Genomic DNA, 21,975 nt, shown 5'->3' with positions numbered 1-21,975 from the left:
ATAGTTAAACTTCCAGTAAACATGTATCATGTATTAGATACATTTGTACCCTCAAGCGAGCAGCAATATTTTTTTTTTAGAATGTGAAAGATGTAAAAACAAAACCACAGAGGAGTGCCTAAGAAACTTGCATGTGGTCTCTTTATTTATTAATTTTTGCCTATACAGTAATTCATTATCAAAAATTAGAAGGAACCTTAAGTTGTTGCTACAGCAATATTTTTCCCTTACAGTGGAAATGTTGTGGGTGCCACCAATCCTTCTGGAGGTAACATAAAACGAGTCCCAGGGATGTCCTCACGGGTTGGAGGTGACCGGGACATGAACCGAACAGCACGAGAAGTAACGCAGAGACTCACGCAGGGCACCAGTTTAATGGCCGTCGGAAGAATGAAGCCAGACTTCATGAAGAGGACAGCGATGAAGAAGGTCGATGTGGAGAATTCAGTTGCTCCTCCAATTCCTGCACCTCGGCACCAGATGGAGCCAAGTCCCGAGGAACTTCCTGTGAAGGATACTGATGTGATATTGGATGTTGCTAGTGCACCAAGTAATATTTTTTGTTCTTACCCTTTTTTTTTTTAATTACAGTACTATGCACATTTGCTAGTCTGTCATAAAATAATGTAATATTTCCATGAGTCAGTAACCCATACATTTAAATTTTGTTACATAACGTGGCAATTGAAATCTTCTGCTAGATACAGTATTTTCAAACTAATATTAATTTCTTAATTTGAGGGGGAACATTTCATCAATGAAAATGTGTGGTCTCTCAGTACTGTAAAAGTAGAAAATAGATTAACAATTTGTTTATGGATTTTTTTAAAGAAATTTAAAAAATAAATAATGGTATTGGTTTGGACCTGATATTATTCTCCTTTCCAAATTTTAGGGTTAGTACTGATCTGTAGCTACATTAGGAAAATATTAGAAAATTGTCCATGCTCATGCATGTAGATTGGAGAAAATGCTAAAATCTGATCAACTGTTGAGTTTGTGGGTAATTTGGAATTTTTAGTACATGCTAATGCAAACGAAGTCAGATCTTTATTTTGAACTTTTGGTTGAAAAGCATTTTTTAAACAAGGGCAGTAAATAAATGCTGAATACTTCGTGACGTGCATCCATCCCCTCTCCAATCCTATACAATTTAATTTTGATTTTATTTTTGTGACTTGATTGTAGCTATATATAAATACATTAGGGATAGACCAATGTGAAATTTTTGCTAACACCAATCAGGTACAAATACATGTAAAATTAGCCTCTACCGATTTGATATAAAATTGCAAATGACATATTATTTTAAGAACATGAATGCTTCATTAATCTCCTTAATTCATGTAACCAGGTAACTGAAATTTATTTTGGCTTTGAAAAAGAGACTCCATATTTAGACATTTACTTTACTGGTCCAGGGCATATGAATTATATGTTTATATTCATAAAAATAATAACAAGATGGTAACATTATCAGGAATTTGGCTGATATCCTACAGCAAATTTAAATCACTTTTGCCTCAGTGATGTTTATATTATTTGGATGTTAATACCTTTTATCCAGGTTGAACTTAGCATGTAAAATATAAATTGTAATGCATAAATTTATTCTTTTCCAGTCTCTCAACAATTGTGTACAAATGTGGCAGATCAACTCACACGGTCAGCGGATGGAATTGTGCAACTGTACAAAAGGTTATCCCTCGAACTAGATCTTCCCCCTTCAGAGAAAAGTGCAATGCTCCAGACATTGTGTTCTAGTGCTAGCCAGGCCCAGCAGACTTTAAGGCTTGTGAGTGGCACTGGTCCCATACCTGGTGCTTTTCCTTCCGATCCCGCATCGCTCGGGAACCTGCTTTCGAAACGAGACATTCCCGCGATGGCATCTCTACCTGCTGGCTCAGGGGACAATGGGGGGAATCCGTTGATGATGCAGATGATGCAACAGTACTCGGACATGCTCCTGTCGCTCGTGCAGCAGCGGATGTCGAACAATCAACAGCCTCCCTCTATCTTCTCTCCGAATAAACAACCTCCAACTGAACCAAGCTAGGGCCTGGCACTTGTGAAAAATGGAATTTCTTAACGTGAAAAGGGGGGATAGCAGGTGAAGTAACTCACAATATTTACACACTAGGGAAAATAAGCAAATGACATAAATGTAAAGTTTGGTAATTAATACTTTTTTTTTATGTAATTGACATGAGTGCAACAAAGTGAATTTGTCAAGTAGCAACAAATTAATTAACAACACTAATGTTTTAAGATGTATTTTTTTGAACTTTTTAGAATAATCTCTTGCTGCGAAGTTCATTTTTTAATAAATTATTCAAGAGATGGTGTTTCAAAAGTAATGATTAACTTTTAAGTATTTTTTAAACCAGTAAATAGTATTGTAATGCATTTTTATTCTTTTTTTCGTTAACATTTTCCCCCATGTGGTGTGGTAAATGTGAGTTACTGCACCTGAACTAATGTCTTCTGGAAGACTAAATATTAATTCCAAAAAGAGTGAATTACTTTCCACGCAACACATTAAATCATACATTTAGTTGAATGTAAGAATTTGTGCCATGTATGTTAAATTGTCACCACACTGAACCTTGCACATTAGTATTCATGATCTGTGAAAAATGGGGTTGCCTTCACTTCTACAAGGTGCATGAAAAGTGAGTGTTCTTAATTTGCTGAGCTTTTAAAACTACTTCTGGTCTCTTTCTAATGGACATTTTATGACAATAGTTATGCTAGTGATATGGGAACTTTTTAATAGAAATAACTTTTCCATGTCTTAAGGCTCCGGTTTCATGGTGGCTGTATAGATAGTTATTTTTCTAAATCTTATTCATTTGCATATTCTTCTCTGCTATTATATACATTAGAGCTAGAAGTAAATAGAAAAAATCTTAGTTTCTCAAGGAGAAATAAAAATAGAAAATCTCAAATACTGTGCCTTATTCTGGGCATATATACTTCTTTCTTTCCTGTTATACAATCACATAAAGCTGAAATTTTTGTCAATAATACATGTTTCAAGTAAAAATTTGAGACTATTTATTTGTACAATTAATAATGATTAGCACATTAGGCATTATCACTGTCATAGCAAGACTTCATCTAAAGAGCAGAGATCGCTAAACTCCCCAATGCATCAAGCTACATCCTATTTTTGAAAATATACAGCAAGCTACTGCAGATCGATCGATTTTCATAATCCATATCATGTGATTGTAAATATTGCAAGCTACTGTTAGATTATAATTGATGGTTTGGCGATCATTGATCTATAGACTTACAATCTTTGTACTATAGTGGAACCACAAACAAAAAAACCTGTGCAGACCCGCGACTCCTGTGCACCTTACTCCTGCAAGGAGGGGAGGGGGAGAGTGGGCCATGCTTCCTTATGGCCCAAGCTGAACGGAAGAAGGGAAAGCTGCACAGGGATTTTTTGTCCACGGTTTTTTTTCCTTGTGGTCGTTCTATATAAATCATAAATTTCTATTCACCATAATACTTTAATTCATGTTTGGGGAATAAAAGACACGAATTACTAACTTTTTCCTGCGAGATTTACTTCAAGAAGTTCTATTAATTTTAGTGGCCTTGTGGGAACTTGTTATTTCACTGCTCGGTAAGCTTCCAGTTCATGTCTTTTCTCACTAGGAGCGCTGGTGTAGTCAGTTTGTCTGCTACATTTGTTGCATACACTGGGTTCCATCTATCTGTTCCCGAAGCATGTCCCCTGTCAATGCTTAGCTCATGCTCAAAAAGTGCATAATTGCATGCACATCTTTGATCTTGGGTGTCAATTACTCTGTGTGATGTATGCCTCTTGGGTGTCAATTACTCTGTGTGATGTATGCCTTGTTGAAACTTTTTGGGCAGTGTGTCTGTTAAATTTTACGTGTTTAGCTAGCCCATCAGGGACCACCAGAATTAACAGAACCTTTACAAGTCTCGCATAAAAGTTAGTAATTCACTGAAGTGTATTTACAATCTTTTAAGTTGCTCAAATTTTAAACCAGCATCTTCCATTATTGTTTGCATCGACTGCCATGCATGTATTGTCTACCATTTTAACTTGAGATTACAGTGAAGGTCTTAACAATATTAATTGCATTGTCAAATTTTAAATAATGTAGTCTTTCTCAAAAATGGCCACCACTTATTCCAATACGTAACACCATTAGCACAAATTAAGAACTAAAAACCTTTCATGTTCCTTGTCTGTACCAGTATTATATTAATTACGGGGACTTTAATTTCTCACCTTTAGTGTTAGGATTAAAGCTACGGAGATAATGTCCCTGTGTTAGCTGGTGTCTTCAATGGAACACTATATTTGCCTAGTGCCAAATTCCATTGTATGCCTATTGTGCTATAGATTATTATTTCGGCCTCTCAATTTTTGTGAAGGACCCTGTTGAATTTAATGTGTCAAAGAAGAAGGTGCTTTCAAATCTTGCTTCTTTTCTTTTTTAATTATACCAGAATCTCATTAGTTGGTCTAATTGTTTTTTTTTTAATTGTTGTATTTCAAAGACTGTTATTTGTAAGAACAGAACAGTATCTTCCATTTTTAGGGGGAAAATCTTCCATTTTAACCCCTAACAATTAATTGTATATAATTGTGGGTGTACCATATTGTATTATAAATATTCACCTTCGTGGAGCTTGTTTTTTCTGTTACTGTTTCACTATTTTGATAGAAAATGCTAGTTTTTTATAATATTTTTTTAAGTAGCTCAATTAAGTACACTGAAATATGAGATTTCTTTTGTAATGTATACCTATTGTTATTGGAATCACAATGCTTGTTTTTAGTGTGTTCAAGACAATTGAATTTCTTTTTGCCAACATTGGAAGTGTGTAAAAAATACAGCAAGTGCAAACATGTAAATTACTTGTAGAAAGCTTCAGTCCAGAAGATGTCAAGGTAATGTGTTAATACACTTCCGTATGTAGTAAATAAGCCAGGTTTGATTTGCTGTAGACAGTTTACATGCTATTATTAAAAGCTCCACATTCTTGTGTGAATAAACTTACAATTTTCTTGTGTATTTGTGAAGAGTAGAAACATACTCTTCAAAATGAATGTGTGCCCGAGTGTGTATGCATGTATGTAAAAGGAAGGTGGAGTCGACAACATTTGTCGCCCATCCTCATGAGTAAATAGGGTAAATAACAATAATAATAACATGGTTTTTGTTATTAAATTTGGATTCTTATTTGCTTCCCCCTCCTTATCATCAAACATCCTTGCATCAACTTCAATTTTGTACACTATTTTATGGTAAAAACTCAAATAATAAAAAACATCAATAGATACCAGTTTGATAGAGGCATGAATTAAATTCATAATTGTTGCATTGTATATTTCCTAACGCTTTCCAAACATGTCATTTGGTCCCTTTACCATTTTCAAGGCTCCCCTTAGAAAGTCTCTGCATACAAGTCCTTTAAGTCAACAGGGACTTTACTTTAAGAGAGACGTGTCGACATAAACATAAATTGAGAGTATTTGAAAATAAGATCCTTAGGAAAATATTTGGACCTAAAAGGGATGAGGAGATAGGTGAGTGGAGAAGGTTACATAATTTAGAACTACATAATTTGTATTCATGTCCAGAAATTATTAGAATGATTAAATCAAGAAGACTTAGGTGGGCAGGCCATATGGCACAAATGGGAGAGGAAAGAAGTTTACAAGATTCTTGTTGGCAAACCTGATGGTAAGAGACCTGTAGGAAGGTCAAGATGAAGATGGAGGGACAACGTTGAGATGGACCTAAAGGAAATCGGTAGGGATGGAAAAGAGTACATAGATCTTGCTAAGGATAGGGACAAATGGAAGGCCTGTGTTGCTGCAGCCATGAAATCTTCGGGTTTAAGAAGGCTAGAGAGTTAGAGATGTCGACTATTACTGCATGGAGCAACACAAGTAACTTGTTAAACAAGATGGTGGACAAGCCTGTGAGTGCGAACATGGAACAGTGTGTGGTAATGAAATTTCATGCAAATAACTTCAAACAGAGTAATGATAGGACTCCTAGCTGCAGTAAAACATTCAAATAGTGCACATTAGTGCAAGATGATCCCAGCTGAGGTGACTTCGAATCCACTGCAGTCATTGCCATGAACATTCAGCATGCAGAAAGCCTGATCCTTGAAAATTGGTGAATAACAGGTCACTAACTTACAGAACAAACTTCTGTGTGAAGTTTGAGAAGAAAAAAAAGGCATTTTGTTTCTGCAACACAATGCATGCCTGCATACTGCCCACTACAGGAACTAGGCTGGGAGTTACCACCACACACCCCTTCAGTCCAAATAATTGGTACCTTAAGAGTGTTTCTCAGGCCATTTCAGTAGTGATGAAGAGAACTGAGAAATCTTTCTACGCTGGCGGTATTGAAGCACCAGCAAAATGCTGGGATAAGTGCATTAAGAGGAGGATTATATTAAGTAAAGTATTTTCTAGACATCCAAATGCATTTAGTTTTTCTGAAATATCAGAAGTCCAGGTTTGCCTTGGAATGACCCTTGTACATTCAAAATGCAACCATTGAACTTGCCCCATGCATTTTTGAGAGATGCCATTCAGGGTTTGTGCCTAATTTATGCCCACATTCAATTATAATTTGCTTTTGTTAAGTGTCCATTATTTTACTTAATACTGGTTTGCAAACTGTGCAGATTTGTTTATCTATTCCTTGATATTCATTAATTATAAATATTCCACTGACGAAAGGAGTAAGTTTTTACACAAGGTATAGGATGATAATTTTCCCAAATTTGCATGTTTGTTACATGGTGTAATTGATGCTACAATTTTTTTTTGTCCTAGAATATCAATCTGCCAGGTAGATACGAATACTCGAACCATGATACAGTCAACTCTCGATTCTACGACCCTTTTCCCGGGAACCGTGAAAAATTTAGAAAAAAGTTGAAAAATTGAAGGAAATCGGCCGAAAAATGCGTTTTTTTACCCCAATCATTCCCTTCACGAGCGCTCTACCGCTCACAATTGGGTCTGAACTAAAAAGAGACACCACCACACCATGCTTGAGTGATATCCAATAGCACTTGACCTCTGCCCCCCCCCCCCCCCACTCCCTCAAGCGCACCAATGTTACCCCGCACCCGACAGCCGCTACCCAACACGCCAGGCTTGTTTTGCCACGCCTTCTCTTGGATACGCGAGAAGAGAAGATCGAATGTGCTTGGACGTTATTTTAAATCGACCTTGACTTGTTTCCTTGTCCTAAGAGCTGCTGAAAACTCGCAGGTGAAGGGGGGGGGGGAGCAGCCCGAAATGACTGCTGGACTTGCAGTCTTTGCCAATGTGTATGGCAGGTCAAGCTCTTTCATCGATAAATACACCACCTTGAGAGATAAGATCACAGGAATGTTCGAAAATACAGATGCGTGGCACCTGGAAGTCTGGCCCATTTGTCCAGCTCTGACCTAGATTTCAGTAGGTTCCCGTGAGTGAGCAACTCTCGACCTTGTAGCCGACAACTTCCAGTAACCGCTTTCATTCAAAACGTGTTCTTTGTTCCCTGCAACACTTCATAAAAAAGCGAAACTGTTAGAGATAATCAAAGCCACATAGGCGAACTAAAGATCGTCAACCCGCTTAATGCGTTGTCATCCAGGTTTCCACAAAAGTTTACTTCGATCTTACGTGCATCATAACTCCTGTTTCCTACTTCATACGTTTTCCTAATTGTGTCGTAATATCTGCCAAAAAAGTGTTCCGTTGGCTGACTGGCTTCTCCCCTTTTTCCTGTCAGCAAAGGGGGGGGGGGAGCGATTTTCTTGCTCGTGTGCGCACACGGGCTGATTACAGGCGAGGGTGGAAGTGGATCCACCCCTCTTCCTTTAACGTCTAAAATGGGGCAACCAGTTCTGGATATATTCTTGAAAACGAACAAAAACAGAATAAAAAAAAAACCTCCCCCCCTTTTCCCAGCATATTCTCCGCCACTGGTGTGCACGGCACCTCCGCCCCTTTCCCAGCTTATTATCCGCCACTGGTGTGCACGGCAATGTTGATAATTGCAGAATTCAGGTCTTTTTTTATGCTGTTGTCTGCATAGGAAATATTACCCGTATTTCTTATTGTCTGTTGCATGGTAAAACGTAAAGCAAGGGACATTTTTTTCTTCTTTACACTACTGTTAAAAGTTCCATCTTCCACAGTTGCGTTATCTTTAAAATGCTGGGATATTTCTCTTCCGCCACCTGTTGCTCGAACTTCAAGCCGGTCTCCTTTGTTTTTACGATGCAGCTGGCGCCAGTGTTTTGTCTAGCGTCTGCAAAGCTTTTGCTTGCCGATAACAGCAATGACTCATCCAGCGCGAAGGAAAAAGTTATTGTTTTGAATCTCGCAAAGCTGTTTTCAAAGAGAATAAGATTAGGGGAGAGAAATATCTCCCTATCCCTACAATGGAAACATTTTAGCAGACGGCTTGAGATGACGTCAGAAATTTTGAAACAAACTGGCCAATGAGGAACAGGCAGGTGGAATGGTGCTGCCGCCGCCGTCTAGGTACCGAACTACGTTGGTTGCCATAGCAACGCAGCAAGCAAGCTATATGCAGACGTCTTTCAGATTCAACACTACAGTCAATTGGATATTGAATTTAGTAGTTTCGTGTTGCGCAAAACATTAAAGGACTGAAATATGTTGTTCGATTAATAAAATCAATTAATTGTCTATACTTTAAGAAGGATATATTTATCTATTTTGATTATTTTGATAATAGTTATCACTAGGGCTAGGATCATTTTCATGACAGCATATTTTTTTAGGGTAAGTGTGATATGTTTCCTAAACATGTAGACATTCATATTATGAAGAAACTAATTAAATTAAGGTGCTTTTTAAGGGCATATTTGGCCATTTCTACGTGATAAGCATATTTTGATGAAATTTCGGTCATATTCAGCATATTTTTACATTTTCAACAAATATAGTCATTTTTTAAGTTGATTCGCTCTTACTCCCATTTTCACTCGAGTTTTTTTTCCACTGTAGTAAGATCTTTTGCATTTTTCTTTGAAAATTTAGAGAAAGTATTCATTGTGTATTGCAACTCAGGGCCCATAAAGTGAACTAAAAATAGTACATATGTGCAAATATCTCTGCATTTAGATGTTGATGTTTGAAACAGTCCAGTTATAAGGGCATATTTTGTAAAATTTTGGGTCATAAGAGCATTTTTTTATATTTTGGTGATTTTTAGGTCATAAAAATCCTAGCCCTAGTTATCACTATATGAGTAAATTAATTTGTACCCATGAGATCAGTTTTATTATGTATTTTTTTTGTTGCTCCTCGAAAAATTGTCTTTTCATAATTTTAGGCACAATCTCGGGCACTTCATGCAGCTGCAATAAAATTGTAAACCTATATAAATTCAAAGTCGAGAATGATCTTGAGAGTGGGGAAAAAGCACAATTAGTGCATGAAACCATGCTCTCCTATCGTTCCTACAAACTAAAACCAGTATTTCCTTATTTATTTGTTTAACAGTAGAAAAGCACAAGTAAATAAACAAATAAAACATATGAATGACAACTATTCAGTACATAGGAGGATTGTCCAAAATGCAGCCTGAGAGTTGCTTCTGGCTTGCTAAAGTTTCGTTAGTACTTATGAAACCTCATTATTTTTATTCTGAGGTATTATCTTCGCTGAAAGTAAAATGCAATGAGACCTGCAACCAACTGTTCCATCGGCCTCATTGGCAGTACGCATGAAAATCTTGAAGTAGCCTGGTGTATGCAGGGGGAAAAAAGGTTGTTTCTTCACACTTGTAAATATTTTTAAAGTAATAATAGTATGCATGCACAATATCTTCAAGACACTGAAAATTGCACTGGCAAAATGTCCATTTTTGGTAACAAGAAATGGAAATTTTTAGCCTGCTACTCATCCTATATGAAGAAAATCTAGTACTCTGGATAATTAATTTGAGCTTTAATCATAATTTAGATAGTTACTTATCAACTTCATAGTGTCATTATGAATCAAATGTATTTTTAAAACATCCCTACTTACCGACTTTTACGTAAAAAATCCTCCTTATTTTGTATTTTGAAAATGTTTTCGTAGTTAACAAACATTGTTTGGAACATACTGAATGTTAGTTAATCATGTCTGCTGCTGGTCGGGAGGGAAGAGGAGATGCAGCAACACTGGGTGCTCTCTTTCTAACAACACACACAAAAACCGATGGTTGACTACGATATGCATGCAGGAGTAGCGCAGGTAAAGAATGCATGAATTTTTCATACATCTTAAAAACATACCTGGTGCTAAATCTCTCTCCCATCCTCACAATCTAAAAGTGTAATCAAGGCCAAACCTGTGCATTAGACCTGACTTCAATACCTGGTTGAAGCAGTGGTTCAGATCCTACTAAACTGTAGTTTCAGTCCTGATTAGCATAAGTGGAATTAAAAACACACAAACCATCAATTCAGTTCGCTTACGGGTGTTTCTACTGTTCAATGAAAAAAAAATCATCAAAGGAGTATGTGCCCAAGAATAAATAATGCAGAAACTGACTTCACCACTATCATGCAACAATAAAGATGTGAAGCAGTCCAAATACATAGACTGGCCATTTTCATTTACAGGCTAACCTATATTTGCCCACAAGGAGGAGGCTCCCTTTGTTTTTAAAAAATTTTACTTTGGTGGCCCCTTCATTACATAAATGAACATAAGAAATTAAATAAATAGCTATGAAAACGTATCGAATGTTACATATTCCTCAGTAAGATTCTGCTAATTCTTACGAAATGTATGCACGTATTCTACTTGAACATATGCATTGCAGAGACTACACAAATAATGATTTTGTTATCTTATTTGCATTACATGAACAGTGTACTTACTGTATTATGTCCCCATATTGTGTTACTTTGTATATTCATTAAACAAGTGAAAGGTGTAACAATTCTTTTGTGTAACAAAAAAAATCACTAGATTTTTTAATGCAAAAATGATTTTTTTTAGATTATACCATGGTAATGAGTGTCTATATAATACCTAAATAAAAGCAATCATTCCTTCCTCTCCTTTCATTAAGTGAAACAAGTGTAATTCACTAAAAATCATGTAAATTCAGAGTAAAAAAGAGGCCACATGTGAAGTACATGTAGGTTCAAATCTGATGACACCACCATCAAAATGCCAACTCACGGAAGGTCCCCTGCTCACTTTATTAAAACTTATTTCCACATTTTAACAATTATTTCCAGGACATTCTGTAATGGTTCTATTTCTTTTACTTACATTTCAGTAAGTTTTTAATGATACCAAGCTTGCGTTCTGAAGTCACTGCGGGATCGTTTCATTGTTAGGCTAAATGCATAAATTGTTAGGTTAGGCTTATTAGTATTAGCTCTCTGAGCATAAATAATACATTTGCAGTGTATTTATGCTAAGAGAACCAAACTTAACAACGTAGGCATATCACGTCTGACGTCATAACACAAGGTTGGTATCGCCATCTGCGAGAAGGAACACCTCTCGGAAATACTTAATCGTTGGCTCCTATTTTTTTAAGAAAAAAATCTTACATGCAACTACCTGTTGTAGCAAATTGGTGGTTAAGAATATGGAAAAATCCAAATAAATATAAGTAGACACTGGAACGCACTTTTCACAATAGCTCTTGGATGTGCACTTTGCATTATGTGCCACTCATGTTAAAACTTGCTGAAACACATGGAGGCACTTACCCTGAAGCTGTTTTAGTTAGTTTTCACCCACACCCCCAAATATAAGTTTTCTATGGAATATCTTGGTAAAGTCAGAAGTGTCTTCACCACAACATGTGAACTATACTGCTAAAAAAAAAGTCTTCAATATTCAATATGGAGAATTATTTCCACCACCAAGGCGAGCATGTAGGGCTATTTTCACCAGGTGTTGAAGATCAGAAATTACACAATCAGGTATTGAAAGTATTTATGGAAGAAATTTTAATGCTAACAGCCATAAACCTGAGCTGGGTAAGACTGCAGAATATGGGCTGCTTAGGAGGAATGTGGTTCATAATTTTTTGGTAATATTTTCTAGTTAGTAAATGGGAAAAGTAAGTTTGAAGGTACGGAAAATTTTATTTCTTTGAAAAAAACTAGAAATACCCATGCAGGTTGGGTGCTCTTGGAAGGAAAAGTGACATTGTGGTGTGAAAGCAAAAAATTCCTACGTTGTTAGGTAGCTAGGTTTAGTTCTCTTAGCCTGAATAATAATTTGTCATTGTATTTATACTAATGAAACCTAACCTTGTAGGCATTCCTCATCGAAATAATTAAAGTAGCTCTGCGTAAACAATATGGACGCAAACGAATGGAGAAATGCATTATTTTAGTAGCAGGAAAAACATTTTTCATTGTGTTTATGCTATTGGAACCCAACCTAACAGGTCTAACCTAACCTTACCTTGTAGGCATTCCTCATGGAAATAATTAAAGTAGCTGCGCGTAAACAATATGGACGCGAACGAATAGAGAAATGCATTATTTTAGTAGCAGGAAAAACATTTTTCATTGTGTTTATGCTATTGGAACCTAACCTAACCTTACCTTGTAGGCATTCCTCATCGAAATAATTAAAGTAGCTGCACGTAAACAATATGGAAGCGAACGAATAGAGAAATGCATTATTTTAGTAGCAGGAAAAACATTTTTCATTGTGTTTATGCTATTGGAACCTAACCTTGTAGGCATTCCTCGTCGAAATAAAGTAACTGCGTAAACAATATGAACACGAACGAATAGAGAAATGCATTATTTTAGTAGCAGGAAAAATATTTTTCATTGTGTTTATGCTATTGGAACCTAACCTAACAGACCTAACCTTGTAGGCATTCCTTGTCGAAATAAAGTAACTGCGTAAACAATATGGACACGAACGAATAGAGAAATGCATTATTTTAGTAGCAGGAAAAATATTTTTCATTGTGTTTATGCTATTGGAACCGAACCTAACCTTGTAGGCATTCCTCGTCGAAATAATTAAAGTAGCTGTTCGTAAACAATATGGACGCGAACGAATAGAGAAATGCATTATTTTAGTAGGAGGAAAAACATTTGTCATTGTGTTTATGCTATTGGAACCTAACCTAACAGACCTAACCTTGTAGGCATTCCTTGTCGAAATAAAGTAACTGCGTAAACAATATGGACACGAACGAATAGAGAAATGCATTATTTTAGTAGCAGGAAAAATATTTTTCATTGTGTTTATGCTATTGGAACCGAACCTAACCTTGTAGGCATTCCTCGTCGAAATAATTAAAGTAGCTGTTCGTAAACAATATGGACGCGAACGAATAGAGAAATGCATTATTTTAGTAGGAGGAAAAACATTTGTCATTGTGTTTATGCTATTGGAACCTAACCTAACAGACCTAACCTTGTAGGCATTCCTTGTCGAAATAAAGTAACTGCGTAAACAATATGGACACGAACGAATAGAGAAATGCATTATTTTAGTAGCAGGAAAAATATTTTTCATTGTGTTTATGCTATTGGAACCGAACCTAACCTTGTAGGCATTCCTCGTCGAAATAATTAAAGTAGCTGTTCGTAAACAATATGGACGCGAACGAATAGAGAAATGCATTATTTTAGTAGGAGGAAAAACATTTGTCATTGTGTTTATGCTATTGGAACCTAACCTAACAGACCTAACCTTGTAGGCATTCCTTGTCGAAATAAAGTAACTGCGTAAACAATATGGACACGAACCTATAGAGAAATGCATTATTTCAGTAGCAGGAAAAACATTTTTCATTGTGTTTATGCTATTGGAACCGAACCTAACAGGGCTAACCTAACCTTGTAGGCATTCCTCGTCGAAATAAATAAAGTAGCTGTGCGTAAACAATATGGACACGAACGAATAAAGAAATGCATTATTTTAGTAGCAGGAAAAACATTTTTCATTGTGTTTATGCTATTGGAACCTAACCTAACAGACCTAACCTTGTAGGCATTCCTCGTCGAAATAAAGTAACTGCGTAAACAATATGGACACGAACGAATAAGAGAAATGCAATATTTTAGTAGCAGGAAAAACAAAACAAATGACAGCAACTGTGCGTAAACAATATGGACGCAAACGAATGGAGAAATGCATTGCTTTTAGCAGCAGGAAAAACATTTTTTACGTGCAATAATATACTAGTAAACGGAAAAGTAACACAGGAAAATGGAAGTAGAAGGTATGTAATTTTGTTAGTCTATTTAGAGGCAAAAAGCAGCCCATGTTCTGCAGTGAGACCCTGAGCTGCCTAACCTAACAACATTAGCATTCACTGACATAGCAGCAGCAGTCCATATCAGAATACCTGGTGGTATTTTTTCAAACTCCATGAATATAAATGCACACTAACGTAAGTTTGATTCACATCAACAATTATATCCATGTAAAAGACCAAGCCAGGTCATAGATCATACACATGCAGAGTTTTAAAACCTGGTGAAAATAGCCCGAAAGCTAGCTTCACAGCGATGAAGCAAGTCCCTCCATTATAATATATGGTTGTGCTTTTAAATATATTTCCTGTGTTATTTCCACCTCAATATATTCTCCTGTTTAATGCCAACACCTTAGTAAGGAAAAAGAACAAACCAAATAGAATTACTCTCTTAGAATTCATTATTCCATCCATTTATACACTAGAACCACATATCTTAGCACACTACATGAAACCACAAAGCAGCCACAAATAAACACTAATCAAAACAGATCATCACCATGCTCCCTGCATTTGTGTAGATTCACATAACCACCATAAAAAGTATGCTATTGTCTTCACTCCCTTTTGATGTACATACTATTACTACTAACACTACACTGTCTGGAAACACAATCTTCAATGAAATCATATATCATCTTTATATAAAAATTTCTTCATTCACTAACACTGTACGGTACGTAGAAACAGAATTGACCCCTTTCACCTCAATGGAGATTCACTAACAAGATAACAAAAATCGACCACACTGAAACATTTTTTCAGTATTATTGTTGCAGAAAACAGGCAGGGTATTCTTTTCACACATAAAGCGAAATGTGTCCTTGCAGTCCAGACTTTCCATTCCATTCGGCACCTGTGAATATCTGTAATAAAAAAAAACGAAATTTTAGTATTTTTATAAAAAGAAAAATACATGGTAACACTTTACTATACCTGAGACAGATTTCTTCAAATTTACAGGAGAAAGTATTTACGCAAATCATTTTCTGTAGCGTTGTTGATGTTCGGGAATGTAATTCTGATTCATTTTAATGCGAATGCATGTGGTTTTGTACGAAAATCTATTTCCGACGCGCTATTGCTGCTGCCGCCATTTGCTTCCTGCATGAGAGCACAATACGCTCTCGTATTGTCCGTATATCCTAAATTGAACGAAAGGAGTGCTAATGGAACCAAACCTAACAGGCCTAACCTAACCTAGTAGGCATACCTCGTCCCCGTGATGGTTTGTGGGGCTATCGTGAATTTTTGGGCTAACGTCAATGGTTTTTCTGGCTCAAGGAACGATCAACGGTAAGCTATCGCCATGTTGTGTGTGGAAATAAACAAGAACAGTAAGTACTCGTAAATGTAAGAAATATACATTACTTTCCTAACAAATTCAATTATGTCACCTAAATAAGTGTTCCGGAATGCAGAATAGTACGTTAGCAATGTAAAAAAGTGCGAAAGAAATGATTCCCAGGTGTCTCAGGTATAGTAAAGTAGTACCAAATACATTTACAATCACAGTCTATACTATAATATAAATTAAATAACATTTTATATCTCTATGTATTTAGTGGATGACCATCAAACCACTCTTTCACAAGTTTGAACTTTAAAAAAATAATAATTTGGGCAATAAAGGCAAAACAAAAATTAAAGATATAGAAAGATTCAAAATAATACCAGCACTTTTAATTTTAGTATAAATATGTGGTCAATTTATCATCTATCTAAATAGCACGTGTGCGCTGTAATGTTTATTTGGTTTCCCATTTCTTTCAATGATAAATTTCGTCTCTTGTCTGTGCACACACCAAAGCATAGCATCATTTTATTTTACACCCATGAAAGTATATATATCCCCATTTCATATATTTGCTTAATTTGTTGTTACATAGGAACTAAAATACACGTGAAGTAAGCAACTACACACACAAATACGTACCTCTCTCTTATATAGTATGTATATCCATCGCTTTTTTCCAGCATATTCGGTCAAACATCATTACAAACTGCTTCAAATAATTATCTATGTTCATAGTTTCAATTTTTGACAACATTAACCCGAACTCGAACGAACTATTATACTCTAGTTCGACGTCAACGGTAGCAGTCAGCCTACACTCAACGAAACCAGACCGAACCAACCGGACAATCGTTATTTCAAATTCGAATACACTCACGCGATGCTGCATTCATTTGTTAACAGTAGAGCGCATGTTAGTTCACTGTACCTAAGGTGCGACGTCGCTAGTGTCGCAGACCTCGGGGGATGAAGTGCGCATGCGCGGCGTAATTTCCATTTTTAGGCGGACTCGGCGCTCTTTCCGTGTATACTTTTTGGCTGTTTTCATTTGACGATAACGAAATTCGATCTCCAGAAAGGAAAACAAGAGTTAAAACAACTTCATGTTCTGCGCCTTCTGATAAGCAAAACTGTAAATTTAATTCACATCCGCTTTTCTTCAGAACCATTCATGTGAAGAAAAAAAAAGTGCTCAATGTAGGAATGGTCGCTGAGATCGATTAAAAAGACATTATTCAAGGGGAAAACTTTTGGAGGAGTGGGTGTTTGACATCGGGAATACTCCTAAATCCAACATTAAATCATCGATTAACATGAGAGTAAATAACGATCTACCATTTTGGTATGTAAAAGTGCGCAGTTTCATAAAGCTTGTTCATTTTATGCTGATGGGTTAATCGGGACTAAATATACAGTTTAAAGTGAAATTCAATTCCAAACCTAAATGACTTTCGACTGGGACGCTGTTTAATGACGTGTCCTAGAATACACATTGGGTGAAGACAGATCGCAAGTTGCACGTTTCCTTTTTCACACTGGATTACAATGCAAGTCAAGGAAGCAGTTTGGACTGCTCTCTTGAATGGGGAAGGGGGGAGGAAGAATGAAGTTGGTTGAAGCAAAGAAAACGTGTTTTTTTTTTTTTTTGCGATGTATTTTACACACACGGCCGAACCAGAACGAAAATTACAGCCCCGCCTTTTTTTTTTTGTCTGGTGCCTATAAAGGTTGTGTTGTTTCTCCCGAGAGATCTAATCTTACCAGTTAATCTTGTAACAGACAATGCTCCACTAGACACGTGTAAAATCCAACATTCATTCTGCCCGATTATCTCCCGACTTTTGCTGGCGCCAGCGTAACTGGTGTCAAGATTCTTCGAGTTTCGCTTGCAATAAGCGAGAGATTGTTTTCCTTTCCATAGGTCTCGGTGCAAATGGCTTTCTCATGAACTATAATTTTAAGAATTTTCTGGAAAAGCAACGACTGTGCACAATTGAAAGAAAGTAACATTATTTTTTGTGAAAACGTTTTCATGTTCTATTTTCCTTCTCACAACACGCATCCTGTGCATAACAGGTTGTATAACTACCAGGATAAATTGTTACCATCTCCTATGCATCTTTGTGTCCGTTTGAGCTCCGTTTAAGCAGAAAATTGGGGCAAATTCCAATAACGACCCCTTCGAAATAACGACCCTTTTCCCGGGAACTGTGAAAGGTCGTTGAATCGAGAGTTGACTGTACTTGGAAATAGCACAAAAAATCACAATTGTAATTTGAAGAAAGTCCACATTTCTTGATGTGAAAGTATAATATGTCAGTGCTGCATTTGTAAAATACCAAAGCTTATCTTATGTTAATGTTTGTTTGCCTAACAAATAAGGTCACAAGTTGTATGTAGCGTGTCATTTGTATGCATTGGTCCACAAACTGAATGTTATCTGCTTGGATCACCACCATTTTACCACCCAGACATCCAATTGCTGAGGGTTCTTAGTTTGAATCCCAGCCACACATGAATTCTTCAGAATGGACTAGAATAAATCTACTTTTTATAATTGAGAATATCAGCCAGGTTCTTGAAATTGCATATTTTGCATTTTTGTAGAAGACAGACCCAAGCTCTAGTACAACCTTAACCTCTCAGCTGTAGCAGATCAACAGAAGCAACATCCTCTGTTGCCATTACATTTTTAACTACCTGCTCAAACAATATGCTTTCATTCATGGAAAAACAACCCAATATAATCTAGGATCTGCATAGAACAGTGGGTGGTTTCGGACAATTATCATGTTGGACTGATACATACTTGGTGCATACTGAAAGTCTTGATCAACTTTTTATTTCAGACGTAAATGTTCACGTAGAGCGAAGTGCTGCATAAGACAGTTAGAGCCATCTATTATGACAACGTATGTACACTTGAAAGTGGGGTGATCAGGTGTTTGGTTACTGGAGATGAAACCATTTTCCACCTCTACGAGTCCGAGAGTAAACGTCAAAGCCTGGAGTGGCGACATCAAGCATCACCAAGAAAGAAGAAACCGAAGACAATGTCATCAGCTGCCAAAGTGATGGAAACTGTCTTCTGGAATTCGGAGGGTGTTCTTCTCGTGGACTTTCTCACTCCTGGGGAAACAATTAATGCTGCTCACTATGTGCACACTTTGAGAAAACTTCGTTGTGCTATTCGTGAAAAACATCCTGGCAGGGAGAGGGTATCCTCCAACACGACAATGCCAAGCCGCACACAGCACAGCTAACGAGGAATGAAGTTGCCAGATTTGGGTGGGAACTCCTTTGACACCCTCCCTACAGTCCAGATCTGGCAACTTCTGACTTTCACTTGTTTTCTTTTCTGAAAGAATACATGCAGGGAAACAGATATGATACCAACAAGGAATTGTAACTTGCCGTTAGGAGAATACTCAGAAGTGCCCGAATGGAGTTCTACAACAGAGGAATTTTCAAAAATATATTGATTTAGATGGTGATGATGTTGAAGACTAATAAAGCTATGTTCTTTAGCAGGGGTATATTAGATTCTTTTTTGTACAATTTACTTCCTCCTTGTAACATGTTGATCACGACTTTCAGTATGCCCTAAATAGAAACATCATGCTACAATGACTGTACATGTGTTAGCTAAATAAAACATTCACACAAGGTAAACTTAATATACTTTTTGTCAATACTTTTACAAAGACATGGATACTTTTCCCCTTCCAATTTCAAATAAGATTGGTAGAGTATGACCAAAATTCAAAGCAGAAAAAATCCACTATCCACATCTCTTGATATTCTAGAAGGATGAATGGTAATTCATGTATATTTACGTCATGTAATAATCACACAGGTTGAACCAATATAAAGATGAAAATGCAGAAATATTTTTCAAAATATAGGTATGCATCTACAGTGAATCAGAACATCACTCATCAAAAATATGAAATTTCAAATGTGTATTCTACATAGAATAGGTTATGGGACAAGAAGGTACATACATTTTCAAATTGATGTGAAAAAAAAAGCACCTACCCCCCTCTTTAATTAGAAAAGTAGAATGCAAGAATTAATGCTAATTGTATCAATAGTCACTACAAAGAAAAAAACATTGATAGATTAATACAAAAAAAAATCTAATTCAACTTTTAATATAGACTACTTTTACAAAATGTACATGTACTTACAAATTTCAATTTTCACATTAAAAAGCAAATGTGAATCACCTGTTTTCACTAATACTCTTTTTTAACAATGCACATTCTGCAAAATTTGCAGCACGTTTTGTTGCTTCTTGCATTAAATCATCTAGATTTGTACCCACTTTCTTTCCCTTCATCTTATACACGAGGGATGGGTCCTGTCCTCTTGGTGCAGAACCTTTGGCTCTGAATACTTCTAGGACAGGCTTCATCCATAGCTCTGCATTGAAGGAAGCATCAGCAAGTTCCTGTGAAGACAAGATAAATTAAGAACAAAGCATTTTGGTGGATTTTATCCCATATACTTCTAATGACCAATACATGTGTGTCTTTAATTAACGTGACAGTATAGCCTAATGTATACTGAACAAAATAAGATATTACTTCTAGTAAGTTTCCGAGACAAAATTATTTAGAGCACATATTTTCAAATTTTGCCCTGAAAATAGTGTCAGCCTTGAGGTACGGTGGCACTTCATTTTAAATTTTTCAGGCGACTAAGGTGAAAAAGCTTGAAACACGAAAATTTTATAGCATTTTGCTCTATTGACTATAAAAGTAAATGTGTGAGGGAAAATGTAAAATTCAAGAACATATAATTGGGGTCCCACTGTACCATTGAAAACAAAGGGCAGTGTCTATGGGTTAAACAAGCCAAATTCCATTTCTTGGTTTTGGAATAGAACATTTTGATCACTAGATGAAAAAAGCTAATTATTTGTCTATGATGCTCTTATCTACTTTTGCCACAACTGTGTAATGTAAAATAAGATATTGCCATGTGATGATAAATACTTTCAATGACCATTATATTTTAGGGAGATTTGACACCAAACATGCCACCTGAAAACGAACTTTGAGAAACAAATGCAACCTTTCACACCAGACTGAAGCAACGGGCTGTATATGCCACTTGGACTGGCCATTTTCCTATAATGTGCATCATAGCATCTCGGTCTCTTTCTCATGCACGTATGGTGAATGTTATTTTACATACTGGATGAGAGAGTGACTATTTGAGTGTACTGTTTGTAGTGTTGTTGCGACATCTCCTTTAAACCGCTCATTATTTAGTACTACAAGTGACAATGGATCACCATCTTGTATCTGATTTAAAACAAAGTGTGGTTCATTCCACTGGTTTTGTAGACTTTCAACTGCACTGGGTCTGCGATAAGAATGAGACGCACATAATACGTCGGCAGTTGCAATAAAACATAATGTGCTGGTTAAAATGTTAAATAATAAATTGAATGTAGTGCAGGTTTAAAAGCAGTATTTTATATTTCATTTCTACTTTTTTTTTAAAAAAAAATTGGATTGAAAGTTCTTATTCTTTTTACATTCATTTCATATTGTTACTATTACTTTCTCAGCATCAGTGTGTGAATTAACAGGATGTCAGGGATCCCCCTTTCACAATTTTTTTTTTATCCCTCGCAGAAGAATTTGTTTCTAATCCCTCCCACGATTGTTTTTATCCCCCCTCAAAGAAATTGGAATTGAACGCATGAAACTATGGAAGAAATGCCACTTAAAAATTATTTGAGAACAGTTTTTTAAATATTATTCAATTACATCTACTTCTCATCTCAAGTTTTATTTTTAAATAGCCCTTTGTTTACTACTTTGTATTGTCGTCGGGTCCGGAGGTTTTAATAAAAGCTCGCAGACTAGCACCGTTGCTTTGCCCATTGTTAAATAAACTATGAAAGCCTGAAGCAATGGCAACTAGAGTTGATTTCGTCAGCTTTTTTCGTTGGAGGTAAATCACATTTCTCGCAGCGCACAGTCATTGAGATGAACGGGCAGTAGAAATTAATTTGTCAAGTTTTTGCAGTTTTGTCTATTAGTTCGAGTTTTCTTAGAATGTAAGTACAAGGTGCATTTAATGAATAACTTGAAAAGTAGTATAAAAATCTAAAAGACGACCGTAATTGTTATTTGCACACCTGCCTCGCACACGTGATGCTGGAAAACAGTTACACAAAATGGTGGAACCCTTACAGGCGTGCTCCAAGCTGGAGCAGCAAAGTGTCGTGAGATTTTTGTTGAGGAAGACATGAAACTGATAGAAATTCATCATCGCATGACAGTTCAGTACGGTGACAACTGTATGAGTCGATCACAAGTGTACGAGTGGGCTGAGAAGTTCAAACAGGGCATAACCAATGTT

General features: G+C 36.4%; 2 protein-coding genes across 6 annotated transcripts in view; one reads left to right on the top strand and one right to left on the bottom strand.

The window, feature by feature from the left end:
• Wdr62 (WD repeat domain 62) overlaps window positions 1–5,216 on the top strand; it is a 255,818-nt gene extending 250,602 nt beyond the window's left edge. For all 5 annotated transcript variants that reach the window (XM_083120947.1, XM_083120945.1, XM_083120946.1 and 2 more), the window contains 2 exons: window positions 234–550; window positions 1,623–5,216. In XM_083120947.1, coding sequence (XP_082977073.1) covers window positions 234–550; window positions 1,623–2,056 — 751 coding nt within the window. In that variant the 3' untranslated portion in view covers window positions 2,057–5,216. The remainder of the gene's footprint in view (window positions 1–233; window positions 551–1,622) is intronic.
• Window positions 5,217–19,719: 14,503 nt separating this feature from the next.
• The window catches only part of AlaRS-m (alanine--tRNA ligase, mitochondrial), a 38,554-nt gene continuing 36,298 nt past the window's right edge, over window positions 19,720–21,975 (bottom strand). Inside the window, exon 10 of the mRNA XM_083120941.1 lies at window positions 19,720–20,047. Within this exon, the coding sequence (XP_082977067.1) occupies window positions 19,820–20,047 (228 nt within the window). The 3' untranslated portion in view covers window positions 19,720–19,819. The remainder of the gene's footprint in view (window positions 20,048–21,975) is intronic.

Source organism: Lepisma saccharinum, chromosome 4, assembly GCF_977018435.1.
Source record: "Lepisma saccharinum chromosome 4, izLepSacc3.1, whole genome shotgun sequence".
Lineage (NCBI taxonomy): Eukaryota > Metazoa > Arthropoda > Insecta > Zygentoma > Lepismatidae > Lepisma > Lepisma saccharinum.
Note: the sequence above shows the minus strand (reverse complement) of the source record. Positions and strands in the feature narration are given on the sequence as shown.